This window comes from Lepidothrix coronata, unplaced genomic scaffold (assembly GCF_001604755.1).
Source record: "Lepidothrix coronata isolate B3197 unplaced genomic scaffold, Lepidothrix_coronata-1.0 Scaffold115, whole genome shotgun sequence".
Lineage (NCBI taxonomy): Eukaryota > Metazoa > Chordata > Aves > Passeriformes > Pipridae > Lepidothrix > Lepidothrix coronata.
The window spans coordinates 1,452,724-1,474,273 of NW_016690295.1; the positions used below are offsets into that span (position 1 = coordinate 1,452,724).

At 41.8% G+C, this 21,550-nt stretch overlaps 1 protein-coding gene across 5 annotated transcripts in view; it reads left to right on the forward strand.

Annotated features, from left to right (window-relative positions):
* TEAD1 (TEA domain transcription factor 1) overlaps positions 1-21,550 on the forward strand; it is a 157,392-nt gene that overhangs the window by 47,460 nt on the left and 88,382 nt on the right. For 4 of the 5 annotated variants that reach the window (XM_017825021.1, XM_017825019.1, XM_017825018.1 and 1 more), the window contains exon 2: positions 5,874-6,127. In XM_017825021.1, coding sequence (XP_017680510.1) covers positions 5,980-6,127 — 148 coding nt within the window. In that variant the 5' untranslated portion in view covers positions 5,874-5,979. Of the gene's footprint in view, positions 1-5,873; positions 6,128-21,550 lie in introns of those variants that run through there. The other variant, XM_017825016.1, reaches the window with a different exon arrangement.

Below are 21,550 nucleotides of genomic sequence, written 5' to 3' on the forward strand. Positions count from 1 at the left end.
GTAAATTATTTACATTTTTATTCTTCATACTGTGTTATATCCTTTCCTCATAAAAAGAAATTATATATAAAATGGCTTGAATATATATAGTGTTTTCCTGAAAGTAATGCCTGAAGAACGCCTCAGTGAATCAGGAAAATCCATACATACTTACCCATCACAGCTAGAAAATCCATAGTGTGAATTTCTTTTTAAATAAAAAAGTAATTTTTTTATATGCTTGACTTGCATAAACACTTTAAAGATACTTTTACTGGCAACACAGAAACATAAAATCCTAGTAAAATTCAAGCTTTCCACCAGTTCCATATTTAATTTAATCAATGCAGAAAGAGCTTGAGAAATCTGGATATGATGGCAAGAGTTGTGCAGTTCAACAGATATCTGGAAGCACTGGGGGGTGGCTGGGGGATGAGGCAGTCTCATCTCCCAAAACTCCCATGGAGAGTACCAGCAGGAGATGGAGCCTTCTCCTCCCCAGCCTGGTGGTTTGGTCTTCCCCCAGCCTGGCTGCCTTGATGAGCTACTTCACGGGTGGCTTTTGCCAGTGATGCTCATGCAGGAGGATGCCCAGCAGGATGCCCAGCTCCTGTGCAAGGAGACTGCGCTGAGTGAAGGAGCGTGGAGCTCCACAGGCACCTGCAGTAGGAAGCCTGGTTTTGTCTGGATTCCTGCCCTGCAGCTGACAAAGCTGTCTGGTCACTAGGACATGTGTGAAGTCTCTTGGGCACCTGGATTCCCCCATGCCTAGTCAAGGATGTGCTCCCAGGGCAGGTTTCCTCTTGTTGGGGCTGAGTCTCACGGCATCATGTAGTTCATTTCTCTACCTCAGACAGGGTTGAGCATTGATCCTGAGAAACATTTGTGTCACCTCCTCTGAACAACCTCTCTTCTCCAGCAGTTCCCCCGTGCCCTCAGATGCTTCCAGGATGTGACTTGGTAGGGTCAGAACAGTCTTCCAAATGACCAACCTAGAGTTTTCTTGCTGCAGCTTAAGTTCTTTGCTTCCTATCCTATCCTTGGTAGAAATGGCCAAGAGTTACTTCTCTGCTTTGCTTTTACCTTTTCCTTATTTGAAAGTGGTTATCTTCTCACATCAGCCTTCTCTAAATTTAAACAAACCTAATTCCTTTCCTGGTAGGTCATGTTTTCTAGATCTGATAACTTTCTTCCTCTGGATTCTCTCCAGAGCTTTAGCACTCCAGCTGTGGATTTGCACTGCTGAACAAAGCAAAAGGAAAATCCCATGGGCCTGCAACATTTCAAGCCTTCAGAGAAAATTTGCCATCTGCAAATTTAGAATTAGTTGGTTTTTACTCATCTGCTCATTATCATCTTGATGTTTATAAAAAACTTGTTGAATTCTCGATCCCATTGTTTTTATATAATTGAAGCTGAGTTTGTTCACAAATTAAAAATAAAATGTATCTTTAAAAGTGTAATTTACCCCTTCAACACTAAAAATCTTTACCTCTAGAACTAAAGTTTTTCTGAAAGAGAGGTTTTAGGAATATTGGTCTGGTTGAAAGAATGATTTGGTAGCCACCTACAGCTATTCATAGCCAGAAGATCAGTGTGGATAACAACACTGGTGCTTTCTCACCTGCCAATTCTTGCAGGTGCCATTGTAGATTATCTCAAAAATACCTACACTTCATCCCCTTCAAGCAGACACAATTTAGAAGACTTGGGAGATATAATGTTTTCTTTCTCGGACACGTCTCAGAATCAAGGCATGTTTTCAGTCATTCTCGTGTTCCTGCACCAATATCTGCAGAGTATTAATCCTCTTCCAGTGGTTATGTGACACCACAGTGGAGGCACCATTTGGCACCTGTACACTGAAATCCAAGAAAGTAAATGAATTAAACAAACAGAGAAAATGGTTTAACTTTTGCAAGATATTATGAAATAAGATTCGTCCCTAATGACTTTTGAAAGACAGTGTTTTCATGTTGGTTCATTGTGCAAATATTGAAGGGTATGAAACATATCAAGGCCTTAAATCTGCGCTTGTCCTACGCTCCTGTGAGGAGCTATTGATCTCAGTTGTTGGTCTGTGAGCAGCAGCTTTCTGAGCAAGTCCAGGTTTGCATTGCTCATAAAGTGAAGGCATAAGAGAATGTTTTGTGCAAGTAAAGAAACCATTCCCTTGATAAGAAGTTGCGGACTATCATTTGGTTTTAGTTAAATACATTGGTTTGATCAGCTCTGACAATGGCTAGTCTTGTTTCTCTGCGTTTTTAAAGTAATTTTTCAAGTTACTCTACTAAGGAAACATAATGATAATAAGTCCTGTCTTGTACCTCATCGAGCTGTCTTGAATGGATTGGCGATAAAACCTGTTTATAAAATCCTTTATTGCTCCTACTAATTTCTCCATTCCAAAATGTAACATTGCGTTGTTTGGGGGGGGTGGGGGAGATGCCTCCATTGTGCAGAGAAAAAGTGTCTTAATAACTGAAAAACAAAAGATATACTTAGAAGTGACTTAATTGGAGAGAATGGAAAGCAACTGCAGGAAGGATGCATTCGGGTTTGCAGCTAAAGGAGTTTTATGCACAGGGGAAGCTGTCTTGAAATATGTAAGACTGGTGTTGGAAGGAAAACTCTAGTTAGGAGAAACCTCCTAAACTGCAGTAGTGTGCTTTAAATAATCCTAGAATGATCTGTCATGTGTATAAGCTCTGATTTTGGTGAAGGGAGGTGGGGTTGATTACCCCCAGGAGCTTAACTCTTTGTCTGCTGGAAGTTGGTATTGCAAGATTTGTAGTTTGCTAATAAAAATAAGGCTTGCTTTTAAAAACAATTTTTATAAATTTAAATTGGATTGTAAATCCACATGTTTCACAAGAGATTCATAGCTCATTAGAAACGTGAAACAAAGTTCATCTGTCAACTGCTTGTATTATTTTTGATAATCACGTAGAACTTCAGCATAACAAGTCTGAAATTTTTCGTCACAGTTGGGTCCTTAGAATTCAAGCTAAGAAGGACGTGGAATTGCCTTTTGATATGCAGAGGTGAGCTGGAAGTGATTAACCGAGTTAGCTCATTATTTTCCTGAAATAAGAGGGAGTCATTTAGCAGTTGTAATACAAGGGTTTTTTTCTCCTTGGTCCTCTAGATTGATCTCTAGTGTCAGCATTCACCAAAACAGAAATCACTGAAAATAACCTTTAGTGTGAGAGGTTTTCTTCCAGCAGGTTCCTTCCTGCCCCAGTTGTACAGATGTTCTGGAAGAAACATTTGGTTGTCTTACATTTTAGAGTCTGGAATAGTAGCTACTAATGCCTCAAGATGATATCCAAGTATGTAAAAAGGAATGGGAAGGGAGATAGCACCTTAGTGAAAATTCACCAGTAAACACAATGCAAGATATAACATGAATATCAAGTAACATTAAGTACTTTAGAGCCTCACTGTGATCCTTGTGCTTTTTAATTATTTCGGCATAATGTAATAACAAGGGCTGGTTTATAGGGCGATAATAAGACTTGAGGCTATGACTGTGACAGATTTTGTAAGCAGAGGGTGGTTGGGCTGAGCAAAAGCTGCCTGTGGCCGTGCTGTGCATTGCATGCTGTTGGGCCTGGGATCAGGGAGGGGAAGGATTTCCTCCTGTAGTCACCTTTGAAGAACAGACCCAGGAAGCAGTCCCGTTTGGTGCTGTCTTCTGGTGAAATGCTCAATCATGGCCTCCATCATGTTAAGTCAATGAATCCTCCAGTAGCCATTTTCCCCTGCACTATGGCAATAAAACTGAAACCTCCCTAATTATCCCTGTTAACATTCAATTACCTCTTGTTTACCTAAACTTCCCCCTGTATGTGAAGGCTTAAGTGGACATGATTGTTTCCTGCCAGTACTTTCCCAGTATTGCTGTGTTTATGCTTTGGCTTTAATCTTACATACAAGTTTCAACTCTTGCAGGGGTTGAATCAACCATTCAACCTTCTGAGGATGAGGAAGGATGGTGTGTTTCACTGTTTTACCAAGGTTTACATCTCCCTTCATGTGATGAGAATTTAAAAATTTTGTATATTCTGGATTTCCCAGATAATAAGTGGTGCATTTGGCCAGACTTCTCACCCACTTACCATTTGTGTGTGGTTCCCTGCGAATCCATCTGCTCCCTCATTATCAGTTATTAAAAAGCGTTTGAGGCAGTGATTAGCCTGGCGATTGCTGTGCTGAAATGTTCAAACCAATGTGAAGTTAAGAAATGCCTCATTTATGGAAACAGAGGGGCAAGTAAGGAAAATCAAGTTCTTGGGAGTCCATTTCACATGTGCTGATCCCTCTGAGCTCCTGTTAAGAGCCTGGAGAAGTGGAAATACCCCATACTTTGGACGTCAGACGGGTAATGTTGGTCTGTGAGACTGAGAGGCTGCTCCCTGTTTCCTCGGTTTCAGCTCTGGTTTTTTTTTTTGCAAGACACCGTAGCCTCCGAGGGACCGGACTGTCAGGTTTTGGTTATCTCTAGCGATTGGTTGATTGGTGAGTTTGAGTGAGGGCTGCTGAAAATATTTCCTCTTTCAGGGAGTTCTCCAGCCCAAAGCTGTTTCATCAGAGGTGTCATGGCCTTCCATGTACAACCTCCCCTTTCTTTCTCCGTGCGGTAAATGCCGTTCTGCCACTTTTCACCTGTTGTTTTATGGGCATCCTGTGAGATCCCAGTGAGAGGTGTATCAGCATAAGCATGGAGGTGTGCAGAAGGGGAAGCCCCTCTCTTCTGCCCCAGCAGAGTAAAACTGTTACAGTTTGGGGATTTTGAGTGTTTACACAGCGAACTGGATTTTTAAGTGCGTTTGCAGCTCATGTGTGCATGTTTGAACACTCCCATCCACTTAGATTAGTTAGAGTCACCAAACTTCTTCGTTTTTCAAAATAAAACTGCATTATGCCTAGACACGTTGAGCCAAATCTGTTCTTGGTGTTATTTCACTGACTTCTTGAAGAATTACACCAGAGGTGAATGTGGTCTGGTATAGCAGCTTTTTTGCCTGGAGCAAGTCTTTATAGCAGAGTTGTATTTCTCTCAAAAATATAAAAGGAACACTGACAGATCTGCAGCTCTGCTGGTGTGAGCAGGTGCAGCTATATTAAATTATTTCTTATTAAATTGATTCAGCAACTTGAAGCTTGTAATTTTTGTTCTGCTATGGTTCTGTGACAGAGACCTTTTAAATCAAGCAGAGCATATATCTTTTCTTGTAATTCCTTTCTCTGATATTATCATTTAAAAAATTTCTTCTCGTATGTAGCTCAGCTTCTTATTGTATTATTTATTTGGGTAAGATCTCAAAGTTACAGCCTTTTCCACTTCATTGCATTGAGCTGTGTCATCACTAGTGTAATTCCATTTACTCCACTGACATCCGGATGAATGCGAACAATAGTTTTTGCTTTTGTTTTTAGGTTCAAGTGGGTTTAGGCTCTGGTGGTCACTGTGACATAAATTGGTGTGCTTCCCTTCCAGCCAGTGGAAGTACGCTGATTTACTCCTGCCTGAGGGTCTGGCTCGTTATTTTAAGGGTGCCAGTCTTCAGCCAGATGAAATGTGGCTGGAGAGTTTTTCCAAGACCCACTTTGTCTATCTGTGAAAAATAACCTGATGCTCTATGCCTTCATGTAATTGCACACAGAAAATGTGGTAGAGTTCCCCTTCTGACGGCCTTGTTGCTCCACCTGTGCTCATTTGAGGTAGAATGGTTATTAGTTTTTCACTTTTCCTGGGTGCACCCCATGCTCGTGTTACGGCCATTCCTGCTCAACTATAGTTAACTTAGCATCAGAAGTAGACAGAAATGTTTGCCTGGAGTTCCATGTCTTTAATGCCTTTTGGGGTTGTTTGTTTGTTTGTTTTGCAGGTTTATTTCCTTGAAGACTCCAGGCTTAGGCTTGGAGACCCCAGCCATCACCATTGAGCCCAGCAGCTGGAGCGGCAGCGAGAGTCCTGCCGAAGATATTGAAAGAATGAGTGATTCTGCAGATAAACCTATTGACAATGATGCAGAAGGTGTCTGGAGCCCTGACATTGAACAGAGCTTTCAGGAGGCTCTAGCTATCTATCCACCATGTGGGAGGAGGAAAATCATCTTATCAGATGAAGGCAAAATGTATGGTAAGTGGTACACGTTTTAGCCTTTGGAAATAATTGTGCCAATGAGAACTGTGAAGCTCAGCTTGTTTTCACACAAAATTCCTAGTTCTGATTTTGATACTTTTGGAGTAAACCTGGAAGAAACCTGTGAAGTTGACAGAGCTCAGCTGGGCTGATGTGGTGGTCAGGACTGTCTGAGCCAGTTCCTTCACGACTGGCACTAGGAAGCAATATTGATACAGAATTGTGCCTCTAACAAGTGCTGTGCTGTGGCTGAATGTGAATGTTTAAAAGAAACTTCTAAATGTGTTACTCCTTGGGCATAGAAGAAGTAAGCGTTTTTCTTTATTTTTTAATAAATGGTGAAGACAGGGAAATGGGAAGCATTGTCTGCGTGGTGGTGTGGCAGATTTTGCAATACCGAACTGAAAAGTGATAAAGTTCTTGTTGTGTTCAGAAGCCTCTCGATGAAAGAGGAAAGTTAGGGGTGCCTTGGCATCTCTTTTCTTTTTTTTTTTTTCCCTTTTCCCTTCCCTCCGTGCGAACTGCTACAAATCAGATGACGTGCTGACAGCATTCCATAAATACGGGCTCCGCGGAGGGACACTGACATCTGCACGCACCATCGGGGCTCTGTAGCTTTCGTCCCCGCTCTCGTTTTTTCACTTTTCCGTTTTGCAAACCCCTCTTGGGGACCGGCAGAGCCCCTCCCTGGGGTGCCCGTGCTGTGGGTGGCTGTGCCCCTGGGGACGCTCAAACACTGGCTCTGGCTGTACCTGGCCGGGCAGCCCCAGGCAGGGGCGGGGGCCCAGCCCCGAGCAGATGGTGCTGCAGCTGCCACCAGCTGTGCCCCCCGCCTGAGGTCATGGAAACAGGGACTCTGCTGCCGCTGCTGCCGGGACCAGGGCCCCCGGCCCCCTCCGCAGCTGCCGTGTGACCCCGGCAGCCACACCAAACAGTCGCGTCTGGGAAAAAGAAAAAAAAAAAAAAGGGTTGGGATGAAGCATCTCAGCTGCCCTTGGCAGAAAGTTGCTGGGGCCGGGTTTCCTGCCTGGGTGTTTGCTTTTTTTCCTCCCCCCCTTCTCCCGCCCTCCTGTTCTGCCACTGCCCAAGGGAATATAATCTCTCTTGTCCTCTCCTTCTCGCCCCTTTCCGCCTGTTTTGATTGCATTTTGATGCTGTTATTTTCCCTTGGAAAGGGGAGATGATTTGCCTAATTAGAAGGTTGTGCTCCTTCTAGGAGTACATAAGCATGTATATACAAACAAGCTTATTGTGTACTTATGCTCAAAAGCTCTACTTAGGCTTGAACAGCCTCATCAGCCAAAATAACTGTGGCTGCATTTTTTTTAATCAGGATCCCTACAACCACACTAGTCACCCCTGAAATCCGATTTTTGCTGTTCTGAAGCATTTTTTGTGCCATTATATAAATTAAAGAAATTAACTTATTTATCCATTCATTTTGACAGTCACTGACTTCATTTGATGGTTCTCTAATCCCGAATGTTAAGACTTGTTGAATTATATATGTATAAAGCTATTTGTGCATATCTAATTGCTGATTAATACTGGTAGCTAGTAGTACCATAAGCATATGCACATCTCACATTTGTACGAATCCTAAGTCAAATATAGTTTATTTTCAATCAAAAAAGGATCTAAGTGTGCTTGATGCTGAAAACCTGACTTAAAGCGTTGCCCTGATTGAGAAGAAAAAAAAATGTGTTAGGAAGTGCAAGGGTACTCTATGAGCAGAATTTACATCCTGACTTTGCAGTGGATGAACTCATGTTTTCATTCTTCAAGCTGAGTAACTGCTTTGTAGTGTTTGAGGATTTATTGAAACCATGCTAGGTTTCTGAGGACTTTTCTAATAGAGTCTTATGGCCCTGAGAGCATAATTGTTCTCAAAGGATTTTGAAATCAAAACAGTGTAAGTGTTTTAGATTCTGTGTGGCATAATGAAAATAATTTAATGCCTTTTAGTGGCATACCAAGTTTATTTCACTTACAAGAGAGACACTGCAGTATCTCTAAGCTTCCACAGTGTTGGGGGATATTGTAATGTGTCGGTAATTCATGAACCTTGTAAGACAAAAGGTCGAGAGAGCACCATTTCATTTTCTGTCTGAAATTACCTTTAGATATAGGCACAAGAACAAATATGATTTTTATAGAGGCAAATATAATGATCACTCTGTGTGGATTAAGTTAAGCAATTGTAGTTTTTGATCTTTGGAGGGAGACTTTGAGAAGAGCAGGGATTTTGCTTGAAGAAATATTTTAAGTCTCTGCCTTTGATTTAATGAGAGCTTTGCGACATTTGTGTAAGCAGAAACCAGAGTTTCTTCACTGTTCTTTGTGGTGGTCTAAAACCATCCTTAAACTCGTGTTCCTATGAGCTCTGTGTAGAGACTCTTGGTCAGCTGGCTCAGGGGGACTTGGTGGATTGCTCAAGGAGGACTGGGGGGCATGAAATCTGGGGGGTGGGGGTGGCAGAGGGGTGCCTGCCCCTGGTGCCACCTGGGCAGGAGCAGCGTGTCCCACTGGTACTGAGGGACATCTGTGACCTCTCTGGGCAGCCTGAATCACTTCAGCTGTTCCTCTACAGCTGAAATCTCAAATGAAGGAGGGAAGGGAAGGGGAGGGTGTTTTCCTCTCCCCTTGCCTTCCCAAAAAAGTAACTTAAGGCACAAGAGGATGACAAGAACAAAAAACTTCTGATCCTATACCCACAGAAAAGGGTTGCAGGGCCCCATGGCTGGGAAGGGAAAGAGGATGTCTAGACATTTTTTTTTTTTTGCCTTAGGGCATCCTCAGGCTATAAAGGCAAAGCTATAAATGCTCCTGTGCAAGACCAGGAGCGTTTCAGGCTGCTGCTGGCCCAGGGTTGTGGCTCCTTGAAGAAACCTTCAGAAAAAAAAATGAAAGCTTAATGAAACTCTCGTTTTTAAATTAATAGGAAATGGTTGGATAAGAAGCAAAGACACTTGTTTTGGTTCAGATGGGTAAATTCCAGGAACTGTAGTTTGGAAATTCTTGAGAGAGGGGGAATGCAGGGTGAGGCCAAGGGAACAGGGATAAGCTTTCTGCAGGAAAGCACTATCCATCACTTCTTTTCCTCTTTCCATTGTGCATGCGGTTCTGAAGGTCTTAGAGTGTTGGTTTTGTTCCTAGTGCAGTATTGACTAAAAGTAAATAAAATTAAAGAAAGGTGAGGATGGTATAAGTATGAAGGCTTGAAGGAGGACAGAGGAACACATCTATAAGTTGATGCTCACACTCTTTGTGGAAGCAGGCAAGCATAGCCCATAGAGGAAAGACAGAGTTCTTAGACCTGTTTTCATTTGTCTTGCAAGGTATTCGTAAGATTTTTTTCATCTGTACCATTTCAAAAGAAAAATTGATCAAACAAAAATACCATCCACTGGTACAAAGTGGGACACCCTATAATTTGCCTTTCCTCTCAGAGATCCATTCCCATGAATTTCCATGTCCTTGTTTATCCAGCACATAGCAAAACTCAAGCCCATTAGAGGGCATTGGCTGTCCTGTATTTGTACTTTCTTCCGATTGTTGGTCTTTTACTGCTGACAGTTTAGTTGCTTGTAGCAATTCCTGTGAACTCACTTATTGGCAGGATATTTGCCTGTGCTTGTCTTTGCTCCTGGGAGAGTGTTTTGGAAAAGATTACAAGAACGAAAGCTGCTGTGAAATGCAGCCCTACTGTTATCCCTGGTGTAACACTGAAGTGAGTGGAATTGCCATGAGAATGGTTTTGGCCCTGCGTGCACATTTTCATCTTTTTTTTTTAATTTAACTATAGAGAGAAGTAGCTTTAGTGCAGTTCTAATGACAATGCCAAAGTGCCATAAGCTGCTAGGAAGTGTAATATGCCTGCAGGCATGTTGCTATCAGCACTTCTAACTTAGCCTCAAGGTAGCAGAGGTGGCTTTTGCCTTTAAGACATGAACATAATTTGATCTTAAATTTTGAGACCTGTAAACAGCTCTTCAATTATAAATTTGCATTGGAGGTGTTCTTCTCTGCAACAAAACAGCTTGAAAGCATGTAGTGATTATTTAGAAAGCAAGTTTTGTAGCATCTTTAGTTGTTTTACAGAGAAGAACAAGTACTAATTAATGTGAGGAGGTGTATAGCAGCCATTCAGAACTGTTGTATATGTTTATTAGGTTATACATAAAATCTTTTGCTATGCACTGCCGTGACAGTAAAGGGAAAATGATACTTTCATAAAAATTTCATCTCAGGTAATAGAATTTTTGCATGATGAGCAATAATAGTCTTCATTTCCAAAGCACCTTGTATAACCCGAATATTAAAATTGAACTTTGAACTAGTACATTGACAAAAGAAATCCTATTCTGTAGGCTTGTGTGATTCTGTAGCTAACTGCTATTATTTGGTGTTTTTCTGGGTTTCTAATGGGAAACTGCGAGGTAAATAGCTTTATGAAGAATATGGTAACATGGTATAAATTATTTTTACTACTGCTTTTAATTTTAAAAGTCCCATGCAAGTTACTGCCTCTATAAAGCCATTGCTACCTTATAAACTTTCCACAGTATTAAATATATTTGAATGTGAATAAGGTATTTGGAGTGATGAAATACCAGATGTGCAGTATCAGGTTGCATGTTTATTCATCTGTTACTGCAATCACTGTACAAAGATACGCTCCTGTATTTTTTCCCCCCCCTTTTTTTTTCTTTTTTCTTTTTTTTTCTTTTTGGTCTCACAGCAACAGGCACCAACTGCACTAGGAGATGGGACTCCTATTATGAAAGTTGCTGTTTGGGTTTCTTAGGTTGTAAACAAATGTGTCTAGAAACACTCTCGCAGGGCTGGGCTTGCTCGGGGCGTTACATCACGGCAGGGCGCACGCGTGACGCCAGGCTGTGCACGCCTGTGCCGAGCCACTGGCCAGCAGGGAAAGGGGACCAAGGGCCAGGGATATGCTGTCTGTTTGAAAAGTTACTGCTTGGAAGTACTTGAATGATGAGCGAACCTGCCTGTGAACGTTTTTGCAATCTGTTGATGTTCTTGCAGGATCAGCGCGCTGTGCTTGCGAGGAGGCGATCTGGTTTTGTGAGCTGAGCAACAGGCACTGCTGTCAATGGAAACGAGGGGTTATTGGCCTTACTTCTTGTTGAGGATTTCTGAAATGTGAGGGGACAGAGTCTCATCTTTCTGCTTGGGCTTTCAAGAGTAAATTGTTCAATGGCTTGAGATAAAGTGGCAGAGCCTTCATAAGAGAGTTTTTTTCTTTTTCTTTTTTTTCCCTCTGTCATAACCTGTCATCCTCAAGAGAAAATATAAGTGGGACAGTGAGAGTTGTGTGCGATAAGGGTATTGGCTCCTTATGGGGGAGCAGGCAGAAGAGAGCAGGCTGTGAGGAAGCACCACACATGAAAGTGTTGGTAATAATGTGGAAGCTCATACATGGCACAGCAACCGACTATTCCATTTGGCTGTGCTGGGTTAGGAGGGTGATGTGTTCCAGAGGAACTGGGAAAATATATTAGAAGGTTTTGCTGAAAAATTAGGTATCAGAAAGAGGAGGGCATCCTTTGAAAGTGATTTTTAGCACTTCAGTTTTGTCCTCTATCTACTAAACATGTTCTCTTCAGTCGTCCCTATAAAGGAGAACTCATAGAAAGTTGTTTATAGCCTGTTTGTGGGAAACAGTGTCAAGAAAATGGTGTGGCTGCTGCCCAAGTGTTCCAGTGTTTAGTAGGCACCCTTGCACGGAGGAGTTACTAGCAACATCAGTTCTTGCCTAACCAAGTGGAAGCTACCAGGGCAGGTTCTGATCAGGCATTTGACCACTTCAGTGTCATTTAATGGCTAATCCTTTTCAAATGGCCATACAGAGCAAGAGGGTGTTTCTCCTTTATGACATTGTTCCTTTAGTAATACCCTTGTTTAGAACCGACACGTGTTAGCATGAGAGCACTGAAGTGATGCAACCTCACTGGAACATCCAGGATACATTTAGGTGATTGTTGTCTAGTGTGATTTATATTAGCTTGTTTTTCTTCCAGCACTGGTTTCTCAAGATGAACTTGTGATCCTGTAATTGCAGAAGGCATAGTTTTGCAGCCTTAAGAAACAGAGTTGTCGCACTGGGAGGTAGTTAAAACAGTCTTGATCAGGCTGATGTAGTGTGTTAGTTGGTTGCACAGTACTGAGAGATCAAGATAATTTAATACCCTGCATGTAGATAGCATAAAAGAAAATGGACTTAATTGTAATTGATCTCATTCCTTGTGGAACTGGGATTCCTCCTAGAAGCATGTTAGGGCAAACATCTTCTGATTTGGACAACCTGGGAACAACTTGAGTTAGACAAGTAAGGCCCACATTCTCTTGGGGTGGGCTGTCAGGTTTGATTTCCTCTTCATGAGACCAGTATAAGATTATGGTAGAAGTGTCTCCACTTCAAATACCGGGTAAGTTATCTCACACAATCATAGCAGCAGACCACTGACCCGCATCCCCAGTAAAGTTCTTATGTGGAGATGCAGAAGGTAAATTATGTTCATGTTGACACTCTTGCTCTCGGCTTCCTTATGGAAGCAGAAGAGGTAAGAAAACATAGAAACTGGTGTTTGGTAAAGACAGAGACTTGGACAGTGCAAAAATTGACCCTTTAACTGCTGGCATCACAACCCTCACCATGGCTTGTACCAGTCTCTAAAAGCCTGGAATTGGGAGTCACTTTGAGTCAGAGTAGGGGCCAGTGAGATGAGCGGTGAAAACCACATATCTGAACCATGCTGGGAGGGAAACTTCATCCTAATGTTCCCGCTGTTCCCTTAGTGGATTTTCTCAATGTGGGTGTGACAACAAATAACACTGTGGGGAACAAGGAGCGATGGGAACACAACAAAATTTTACAGCATCTTTGGTTTTCTGGGCACATGCAATGTCCTGAGAAGTAGGTTGGTATCCCACCCCACACCTCACAGGACTGAGACCGGGCTAACTGTTGGAGAGTAAATGCTGTAGTTGTTGTGACATGAGTCTTACACAATTCCCTGAGGGCCATGCTATTCAAAATTAATATGGATCTTAACTGTGTCTTACAGGGATTTCCTCACAGATGCATTCAGGATTTTTTTTTTTTTTTTTTTTTGGTGGTGCCCTTGAGAAGTTGCAGTAATACCATTGTATTAATATTTTCCTATCCTACAAACAATTTCATGTGAGGCACTTGGTCTGGAACATCAGAGAGAAACACTCCAGGCTCTAGGCATCCAGATGATTTGAGTCTGGAATTTAAGTTTAAGGAATTGGACACTAGTGGATTAACAGTTTACAGACTTTCAGTAGGAGAAATGGTTTAGCTACTAGCAAAAGGCTCCTCTGAAGTTTTTCCTCATTTTTTTCTAGGCATACTCAGTGTTTACACTGTATGATTAAGGAACATGTCTTTCTAAGCAAAAAAAAATATGAATTGGGGACATAAATGTGCTAATTCCATTTCATGAGTGCTCTTTTAAACATAGAGAAGTGACATGCCTTGTTGGACCTATTGTAAAAGGGACAACAAAGTATCCCAAATTCACGGCTGAACTGGAACCCTGAGAAAGCATAGCACACTGCAGGAGCTGCTGGGAAAACACCATTATAATTTTACCTACAGAGGACTCAAACACTGTTAACAGAAACTGTGATCAACACACACGTTTTCTGGTGTGAGAAGTCAGCATCACTGTCATAACTCTTTAATTACAGCCTTCCTACAACAGCCACCTCCTGCTAGGTCAAGCCTCCTGAGGATTTTCTGGATGTAGGCAGATTTCATGCTTTTGTTGAGATCTCTTTGTATCTTGAATGGGACAGTAAGCTTGACAGAGGTTACCGTGTGTATGAACCATCAAAAAAGATCAGGTCATCATCCCAGTTCCTGGTTTGGTTGCCCTCCTTGGAGGGGATGCACCGGAGATCCAACAGGCAGTGATGGATTTGGCTTGGGCCGAGTCTTGGTTTGTCTGTAGGCAAACGTACCAGACTTGATGTCTGATGGTTTTGGGGGCAGTGGCACAGAATACATGCCTGGAGGTGTTAGGGAGCATATTCCAGTAATCTGTGTGGAAGTAGAAGAGGTAGGTTATGCTAAGTTTGCGTAAGTTTTCAGTATGCCTCGTCGTTGCAGCAAAGCTAAAACAGCTCAAGCTTATTTGCCTGAAGCTGCTTCACTTTTGGTTTCTTCTGCCTTAACATCAACTGGTGTTTGGTTAGCATGGAAAAGAAAAGCATTAATTAAATAGAAATCACTGTTTAAATAGCATTCTATACCATGCTTGTAATGCAAGTGAGTAGGGAACACAGATGAAAAATGCATCTTCAACCACTTGTATTCAGCACCAGTTTTACCCCTAAACTAGGGAGTAACACTACTGTCTTAAACATTGGGAAAAAGAAAATGTCAGCCCAAATGGTTCCAACTCCAGGGATTTGGGGACAGCAGGATTACTATGTTTATGAATATAGTTGACAACTAATAATTTTACATGGTGAAAGTAGTCTTTGTATCATTTTAACAAATGCCTTCATGTGGTCTGGTAACTTCAGCATTTAATTCTTTGAACAAGAAATGCATTTTCATTTGTTTAATTCCTCCTGTTGGCAATAAAACTTTTAGTACAATTAATGGTGAAATAAATATTTACTAATAGCTACGTACATATATGCACATACATATATGTGCAAATACGCGTGTTTGTGTGTGTGAATAAAATGTGTTCTACCCAATTCAAATGTACTTAGGAGACCTCAATAAGAAGGTTTGTACTCAACAAATTGGCTGCCTCTTGACTGGGACCTTCCTTCTTTGCTTTGGCAACTGAATGCAACCTGCTGTGAGAGCAGTCTGCAAAGATATAGCATGATTCATATTTGTAGTTGTTATTAGATAGGTATGTAAGCATATATTTAGATAGGTGAGGTATGCAGGCATATATTGTCTGTTACATATTTAGACTGCATGGTGTATTTTTAGCTATAAGAGGCCCAATCACCAGAGGTTGGGAGAATTACTGTAAGGGATAGTGTACGGAGGAGCCGCCCGCAGAATTTTCCATCCTGCGAGGCAGGGAAAAGAGTCTATTGGAGCTACATAGCTGGGTGTCCAGAGGAGTGTCATTAACAGGTGGGACAGTTCAGAAAGCCCTTTGGCCTGGCTGCCCCAAAGTCTGTTGATCTCTCTCAGCCCCCATTTGGAAGCAGTTTTCCCAGGTTTCAGCCTCCCACTGACCTCTGCGAGTGTGACACACACAGAGCTGGGGACAGCGTGGACTCTGGCATATGAGGTTAGCAAAGTAGGAGGTAATAGGAGAGATGCATTAGGACTGGAAATACTGAGCAGAAATAAAAATGAGGTAAAATGGCCCATAAAAAAACCCACTTCTATTAAAATTATGAGACAGGAAATTATACAAGTTGCCTTTGCCCAAGGAAGAAGTCTAGAGAGACTAAATAACTTGTCTGATGTCATCAAGGGTTGGGAATTGAGGCCTCTTGCCCCACAGTACCATCTAAGTTTTAATGCTGAAGGGGGCCCTTTCACAGCTTATCCAGTGACCCTTGGGGAGCTTAGGGCAGCTGTGGCAAAACCATGTTCCTGCACCACATCCTGTGTGTGGGGAGAGCAGGCTGCATCTTCTGAAAAGGGCAATCTCTGCATAATGTGACCACAGGATGCCTTTCTCCTCTGATAGGGGAGTTGACTAAATGCCATTTTATTATTATTAGCCATTTGCTTAATATAGTAGTTCCTTGAAACCAAACAAGAAAAGGTCCTCAAGGTGCTTTATACTGTGTACAAATAATGGAGAGCTATAAGGAGTCTGATATTTATATGGAGAAGAGAGAGAAAATGGATGGGAAAGTGAGGTGATATTTAGCCCCATATTGATGCTCCATGAGATGATGTGGTCCTTCCACAGAGTAATAGAGAAGCTGCTGAAAATAAGATGATTTAATTTGCTCATAACATCATTATTCAAGGAACAAAAAAGTATGTAGCCTTATCCAAAGACGTAATCTAAGAGGTCTTTACTCTGTGCCAAACTAAAATTCTGCTATTTAATTACCGATTTAGAAAATATCTTGGGCTCAATTTCCTCCTCAGTTACACTGTTATAAATCTAATGGAATTGTTAAAGATTTATGGCAGTGTAACTGAAGGCAGAATTGGGTCCCTTATGTTTAAAACTTAGTTTGCCACATAAGTAATAATTCCTGTTTTCTAGGCAAGAGTTTAAGAATTTTGCAGACCTCTGTTTCTGTAAAAGAAATATGAACTTCAGTAGTGTGGGTGAGTGATTAATGCTGGAGGGGATGTCTAGGGGCAGTCTGAATTGGCTGGTGTGGAAAATCCATGTGCAATTCAGATTTAGGATCTGTTTGCAGATGCCTCGTAATTTAAAATGTCAAAAAAACCCCAAACCTTAGGCCTTCTTGTAGTAAATTAATATACTGCTTGTTCAGTGTGCAGCAAGCTTTGCTGAAGTAATACCCTCATATGAGGTGTGAACTCATCCCATTCCCCTTAGTAAGGACTTAACTTCAGAATTGATTATGACCCTTTAAATCCCAACAGTACCTAAATCACGTTAAAAAAAATTCCCAGTTTTGTTTTTATTTAAATCATATGTTTAATGACTTAAAAAGGGAAAACATTGCCTTATTTATCCAGACCTAAAGAAATCTGGTGTTAGCACAGATGTATTTTATCCACTGGCTTTTCATCTCTAAAGGAAGGGTCTTTCTAATGAGCAACTGGCTCTTTACTGGTTTTCTCCGCTCTCACTTAGGAAAAGAGGTCAACTTCTGCAAAGTGAGTTGGGATCTGCCCATATGCTGTATGGAGGTGCCTGGTCTGGCCTGGGCACATCCTGTGCAGGTCTTACCCCCCAGACAGGGTCAGGGGGTCTCTGAGAGGGTCCTGGCCCTTGAGGCTGCAGGAGGATGCTGTGAGCACAGGCAGTTTCCTCAGGAACACACTGGGATTCTGTAAGATGGAAATATGCTGCTGTGGGATTTATGTCACCTCTGACAAGTCTATGCTTTTTCGAAAGTGGTACAGGCCTACAGGGTATGGTAGAAATAGCAGAGAGTCATAATACAAAACTCAAGCACAACATAAGCCCTTTAAAAGAATGTAATTCAATGTCTGTTCAGAATAGCTAATTTTGATTCAAATGCAGTATTTAGGTCCAAGGTATATTTTTAGGAACTTCATTTAAGAATTAATTGAAGAATTAATTATTTTAACATTACTCCCAATTTGTCTACTTCCTCCCTCTCAGTAGTGCAGAGAGATGGGGAATGGGGGTTGCAGTTCATCACATATTGTCTCTGTTTCTCCTTCCTCCTCAAGGGGAGGACTCCTCACACACTTCCTGTTCTCCAGCATGGGGTCCCTCCCACGGGATACAATTCTCCATGAACTTCTCCAATGTGAGTCCTTCCCATGGGCTGCAGTTGTTCCCTAACTGCTGCAGAACCTGGAGCACCTCCTCCTCCTCTTCCTTCTGCACTGACCTGGCTGTCTGCAGGGCTGTTCCTCTCACATATTCTCACTCCTCTTTGGCTACAGCTGCCCAGTTTTTTTTTCCTCCCTCCTAAATTTGTTATCCCAGAGGCACTACCACTGTCACTGATGGACTCAGCCTTGGCCAGCAGCGGATCTGTCTTGGAGCTGACTGGCACTGGCTCTGTCGGACACGAGAAGTTTCTGGCAGCTTCTCAAAGTAGCCACCCCTGTAGCCCCTCACTACCAAAACCTTGCTATGCAAACCCTCTGTGAAAACAGTAACTCTGAGTGAACATAAAACATTTCAATGTTTAATACAGTCCTGACTCGACGCATTGATTCATGATACACCTGTGACTTTTAAGTATGGATTTTGTTCGTTTTTTAAAAACTGATAAGTCATTAATTACCTAAAAATTAGTTCAAATTTGAAGGAGTAAACCACCCTGTTGTCATTGAGGTATTTTCCAACCTAAGCAAAGGCTCAGGTATTCCAGATATGATAGATGTGCAGATTGCATAAGACATTATGCATTGCTCACTCTAAGATACAGAGTCCTGTCTGCCCTTAAACCCTTTGTTCTCTTGGCTGAATGCAGTTAATTAGCAACCGTCTCCATAGCAACTGCCTCATAGTCCAAAAACATTGTCTCGTTTTTGCAGTTTAGCTTATCACACTGTTTACCTGAAGGGCTTTTCACTGCGTTGAGTCTCATTTAAGTTGGCTACGTGCCTGCTCGCGGAAGTGAATTGTCAAGATAGAAAAACACCACCATGGTAGCAAGATGCTGAACAGGGCCCTGTGTGTGGAACCAAAAACATTAGAAAAGTTCCGTTGAAACAAAAGTTGAAGTTTGCAATGATTTACATCCAGTTTTAAAGCACATGACTTGCCAGGAGTACGGTGCCTTTTAAAATGCTGCTGTACTTCTGGGCCTTTTTTTACAGCATCTCGCAGCCTGCCCCAAACAGTGTTGCCTCGCCTGTAGCACACTCTCAAACCCATGACCTTTGCAGGCACAGACCTTCGTCTGGGGCTGTCAGGAGGCTTTGCCTCCCTCTAAACCTGGGCTGTTTCAGGCAGCTCCAGCTTGTTCTTTAAGAGGATGCTGCTGTACGCTGGTCAGCTGTGTCGATGATTGTAAACCTATTAATTTTCCTTTACATTAGTATCATTTCAAGGGAAATCTGCGAGTTGGTTCCATATGATAAATTAGCTAGGAAGGGAAGGAGAAGAGCTATTGTGGTCATATAAATCATAGTATGCTGGAGATTTAGGCTTGTTTATGTCAGCCATCAAAGTGGTGTTAAAATATCTGCCGTGTACTCGTATGACTCAGTCACAATAGGCTCAGATTTGTTCTAATACGACTTTGTCGGTGTAGGATGACATATTTAAATCATGTTTGAACTTTATACAGAGGCGTGTCCAGATATGCACACACCTTTATAGAGGCTGACTTGAAGGTGTGTGTTATTGAAATGACAGTGAAATCTCACTGGTGTCTCAATATAACCTTTATGTCTGGCGTGAAACCAGGATTGTCCTGGCGTGAGAAGTGATGTGAGAAGAACCTTTTTTCTTACACATTAATGCTTGGTTTCTTTTTTTTTGTTTGTTTGTTTGCTTTTGGGTTTTGTTTTGATTTTTTTTAATTTTTATTTTTTTGCTTGTTTTGTTTTGTTGTTTGGTTTTTTTTTAGTGGGCAGTACGATGGATGAGAGGCTGATTTAGACTGGGGTAATTTTGATTTTATCCTAGGCAGACCACACACCAGAGCTTATCGTCCAGCCGTGCCACTACACACTGGCCTCCGTTCCCTTTTCCAGTAACAGTTTCAGCTGGCAAAGGTTATTTTCCTTATTAGCCCCGAATGGCATGTGGGGCTGCTGCATAAAAAGGCTTCATTCAATATGACGTGTTTGCAACAGTCTTTCCACAGATTTGAGAAGGTGTTTTGGGCTCTGTCAGGGTTAAAAAGCAGGATGCATGGAAACCCTGCAAGTATTGCTGGTGTAGTCCATTATTCCTATAGAGCTTCTTGTTGATAGAGGGTTATTCTCTGTTCATGTTAATGTCTCACTCATACTATTTCACATTCACTATCATTATTAGTAGTATTTGAATTATAGCAGTGCTGAAAGTCTGCAGGCAGGATAAAGGCTCCATTGTAGTAGGTCTTGTGCACACAAGATGAGACAATCTCTGCTCCGGCTGTTTACAGTCTGTTTTAAGACCAGTAGCATAAGTGGGTTTATCATATGAATAGCAGAGAGGGGAGAGAAAATGCTACAAATGATAGCAAACCCATGGCTACATGAAGCAACTGTTCATTTAGGTATCTGGGAGGCATTCAGTGTTTGCTACACTTGTGGTCGAGAGTAGAAGGTAAATAAAATGCTTTTATTTTTCGCAGTGGGCAGTGCTCATCTCCGTGGCCACTGGGGCACTGTGAGGAGTGAGGAGGGCTTGTGGGGGGAAGGGGCAGTAGGTAGAGCAACTTGTGGAGGTGGTAGACTGAAGGGTAGGTGAGGCTGGCAACAAAAGGACTGCTGAAGTCGGAAAAATAATTCAACGTGATAAATAGTTTCACTGTTTATCAGGAGCAAGCTGCTTCACCCTTTGGTCTGCCACAGGGCGTTACACAGGCTGTCCCGTGCTATCCTACTTAGTGATTTATGCCTTTGAAACCACAGATGCTTGAAGTCAATCCCCCAGTAGCTTCAAGCATATAAGACTGTTTGCTCACATTCACAGATCTTCCACAAACTCGCTTTGTAGGGAAACCACAGAGAGTGTCCAAACTGTCAGGATATTTTCCAGCTTTTAAAAAGGTGTTTAGCGTTGTCAGCACCTTCGAATCTACATCTCAGTTCTCCTGAAGGCAGATTTGCTAGGTACCCTTAGGGGTCCAGAAATGGAAAACTCTAATGGCCTGAAAACGCCTGCTAGAACTTGACGTTATTTAATTAGCTTAAAGTAGAGCTTGGCAGATGGCAAAACAGTGGAAAGGACCTCCCTTTATAAAAATATGGGCCACATCCTCAGCTTGTATAAACTGGCAGAGCTCCACTGAAATAGATGTTCAGCTTCTGTCAATTAGCAAGGAAGAGAAAAACTTCTGAAAACAGGAAAAAAAGCTGTAAGGCCACATAAATTATCAACGCAGTTCAGGTACAGAAATTGGTTTTAACACTTTAAAGACTGTTCCATTTCCAAAGCAACTGTATCTTTTACAGTCTTGTTTTCATTGATGTGCAGTTCAGAGAAAGAATTTGGCTCACTTTCCCAGAGCTACATTAATCTGCAGACCTCGCAGCAGTGAGATGAAGCACTCTTTGCTGGTTTTTGCAAGTCATTCACTTATGAAAGTAAGATATCAATAATTCATTCTAGTAAAGCCAGTCTTTAAAGTTGTGTAAATTTGTCTATTATGTGATAGCCCAAATCAACTTTAACTAAGTTTTTTAGAAATAGAGAACTTTGATTGAAAGTTGTGAGCTCACCTCAGCCTTTTCCAGTGAAAATTCTTGCTCAGATGAAAGCTCCCATATGTTTAAAAGCTGTTGTGTTCTTACATTTTAATGTTTCCCATTAATTGCTTGGACTTTTTTATTTTTAATTGGAAACATGAAAACAAAGCCTGAACAACAAAGCTGACTGCTCACTTGTCCCACTGCTTGGTAAGAACCTGACAGATTCATTAAATCTATAAAGGAATCAGGTCAGAATTGGAAGTGAATTGAACTTGCTGAAAGCAATGCAATGTTCACAATCTGCTTTCAGACTGGCTTTTCTGTACCTGCTCATTTTTCTTTGTATTAAACCATCTGTGTAATTTAAGGAGCTACTGCAGCTTAACCCCATACTATAG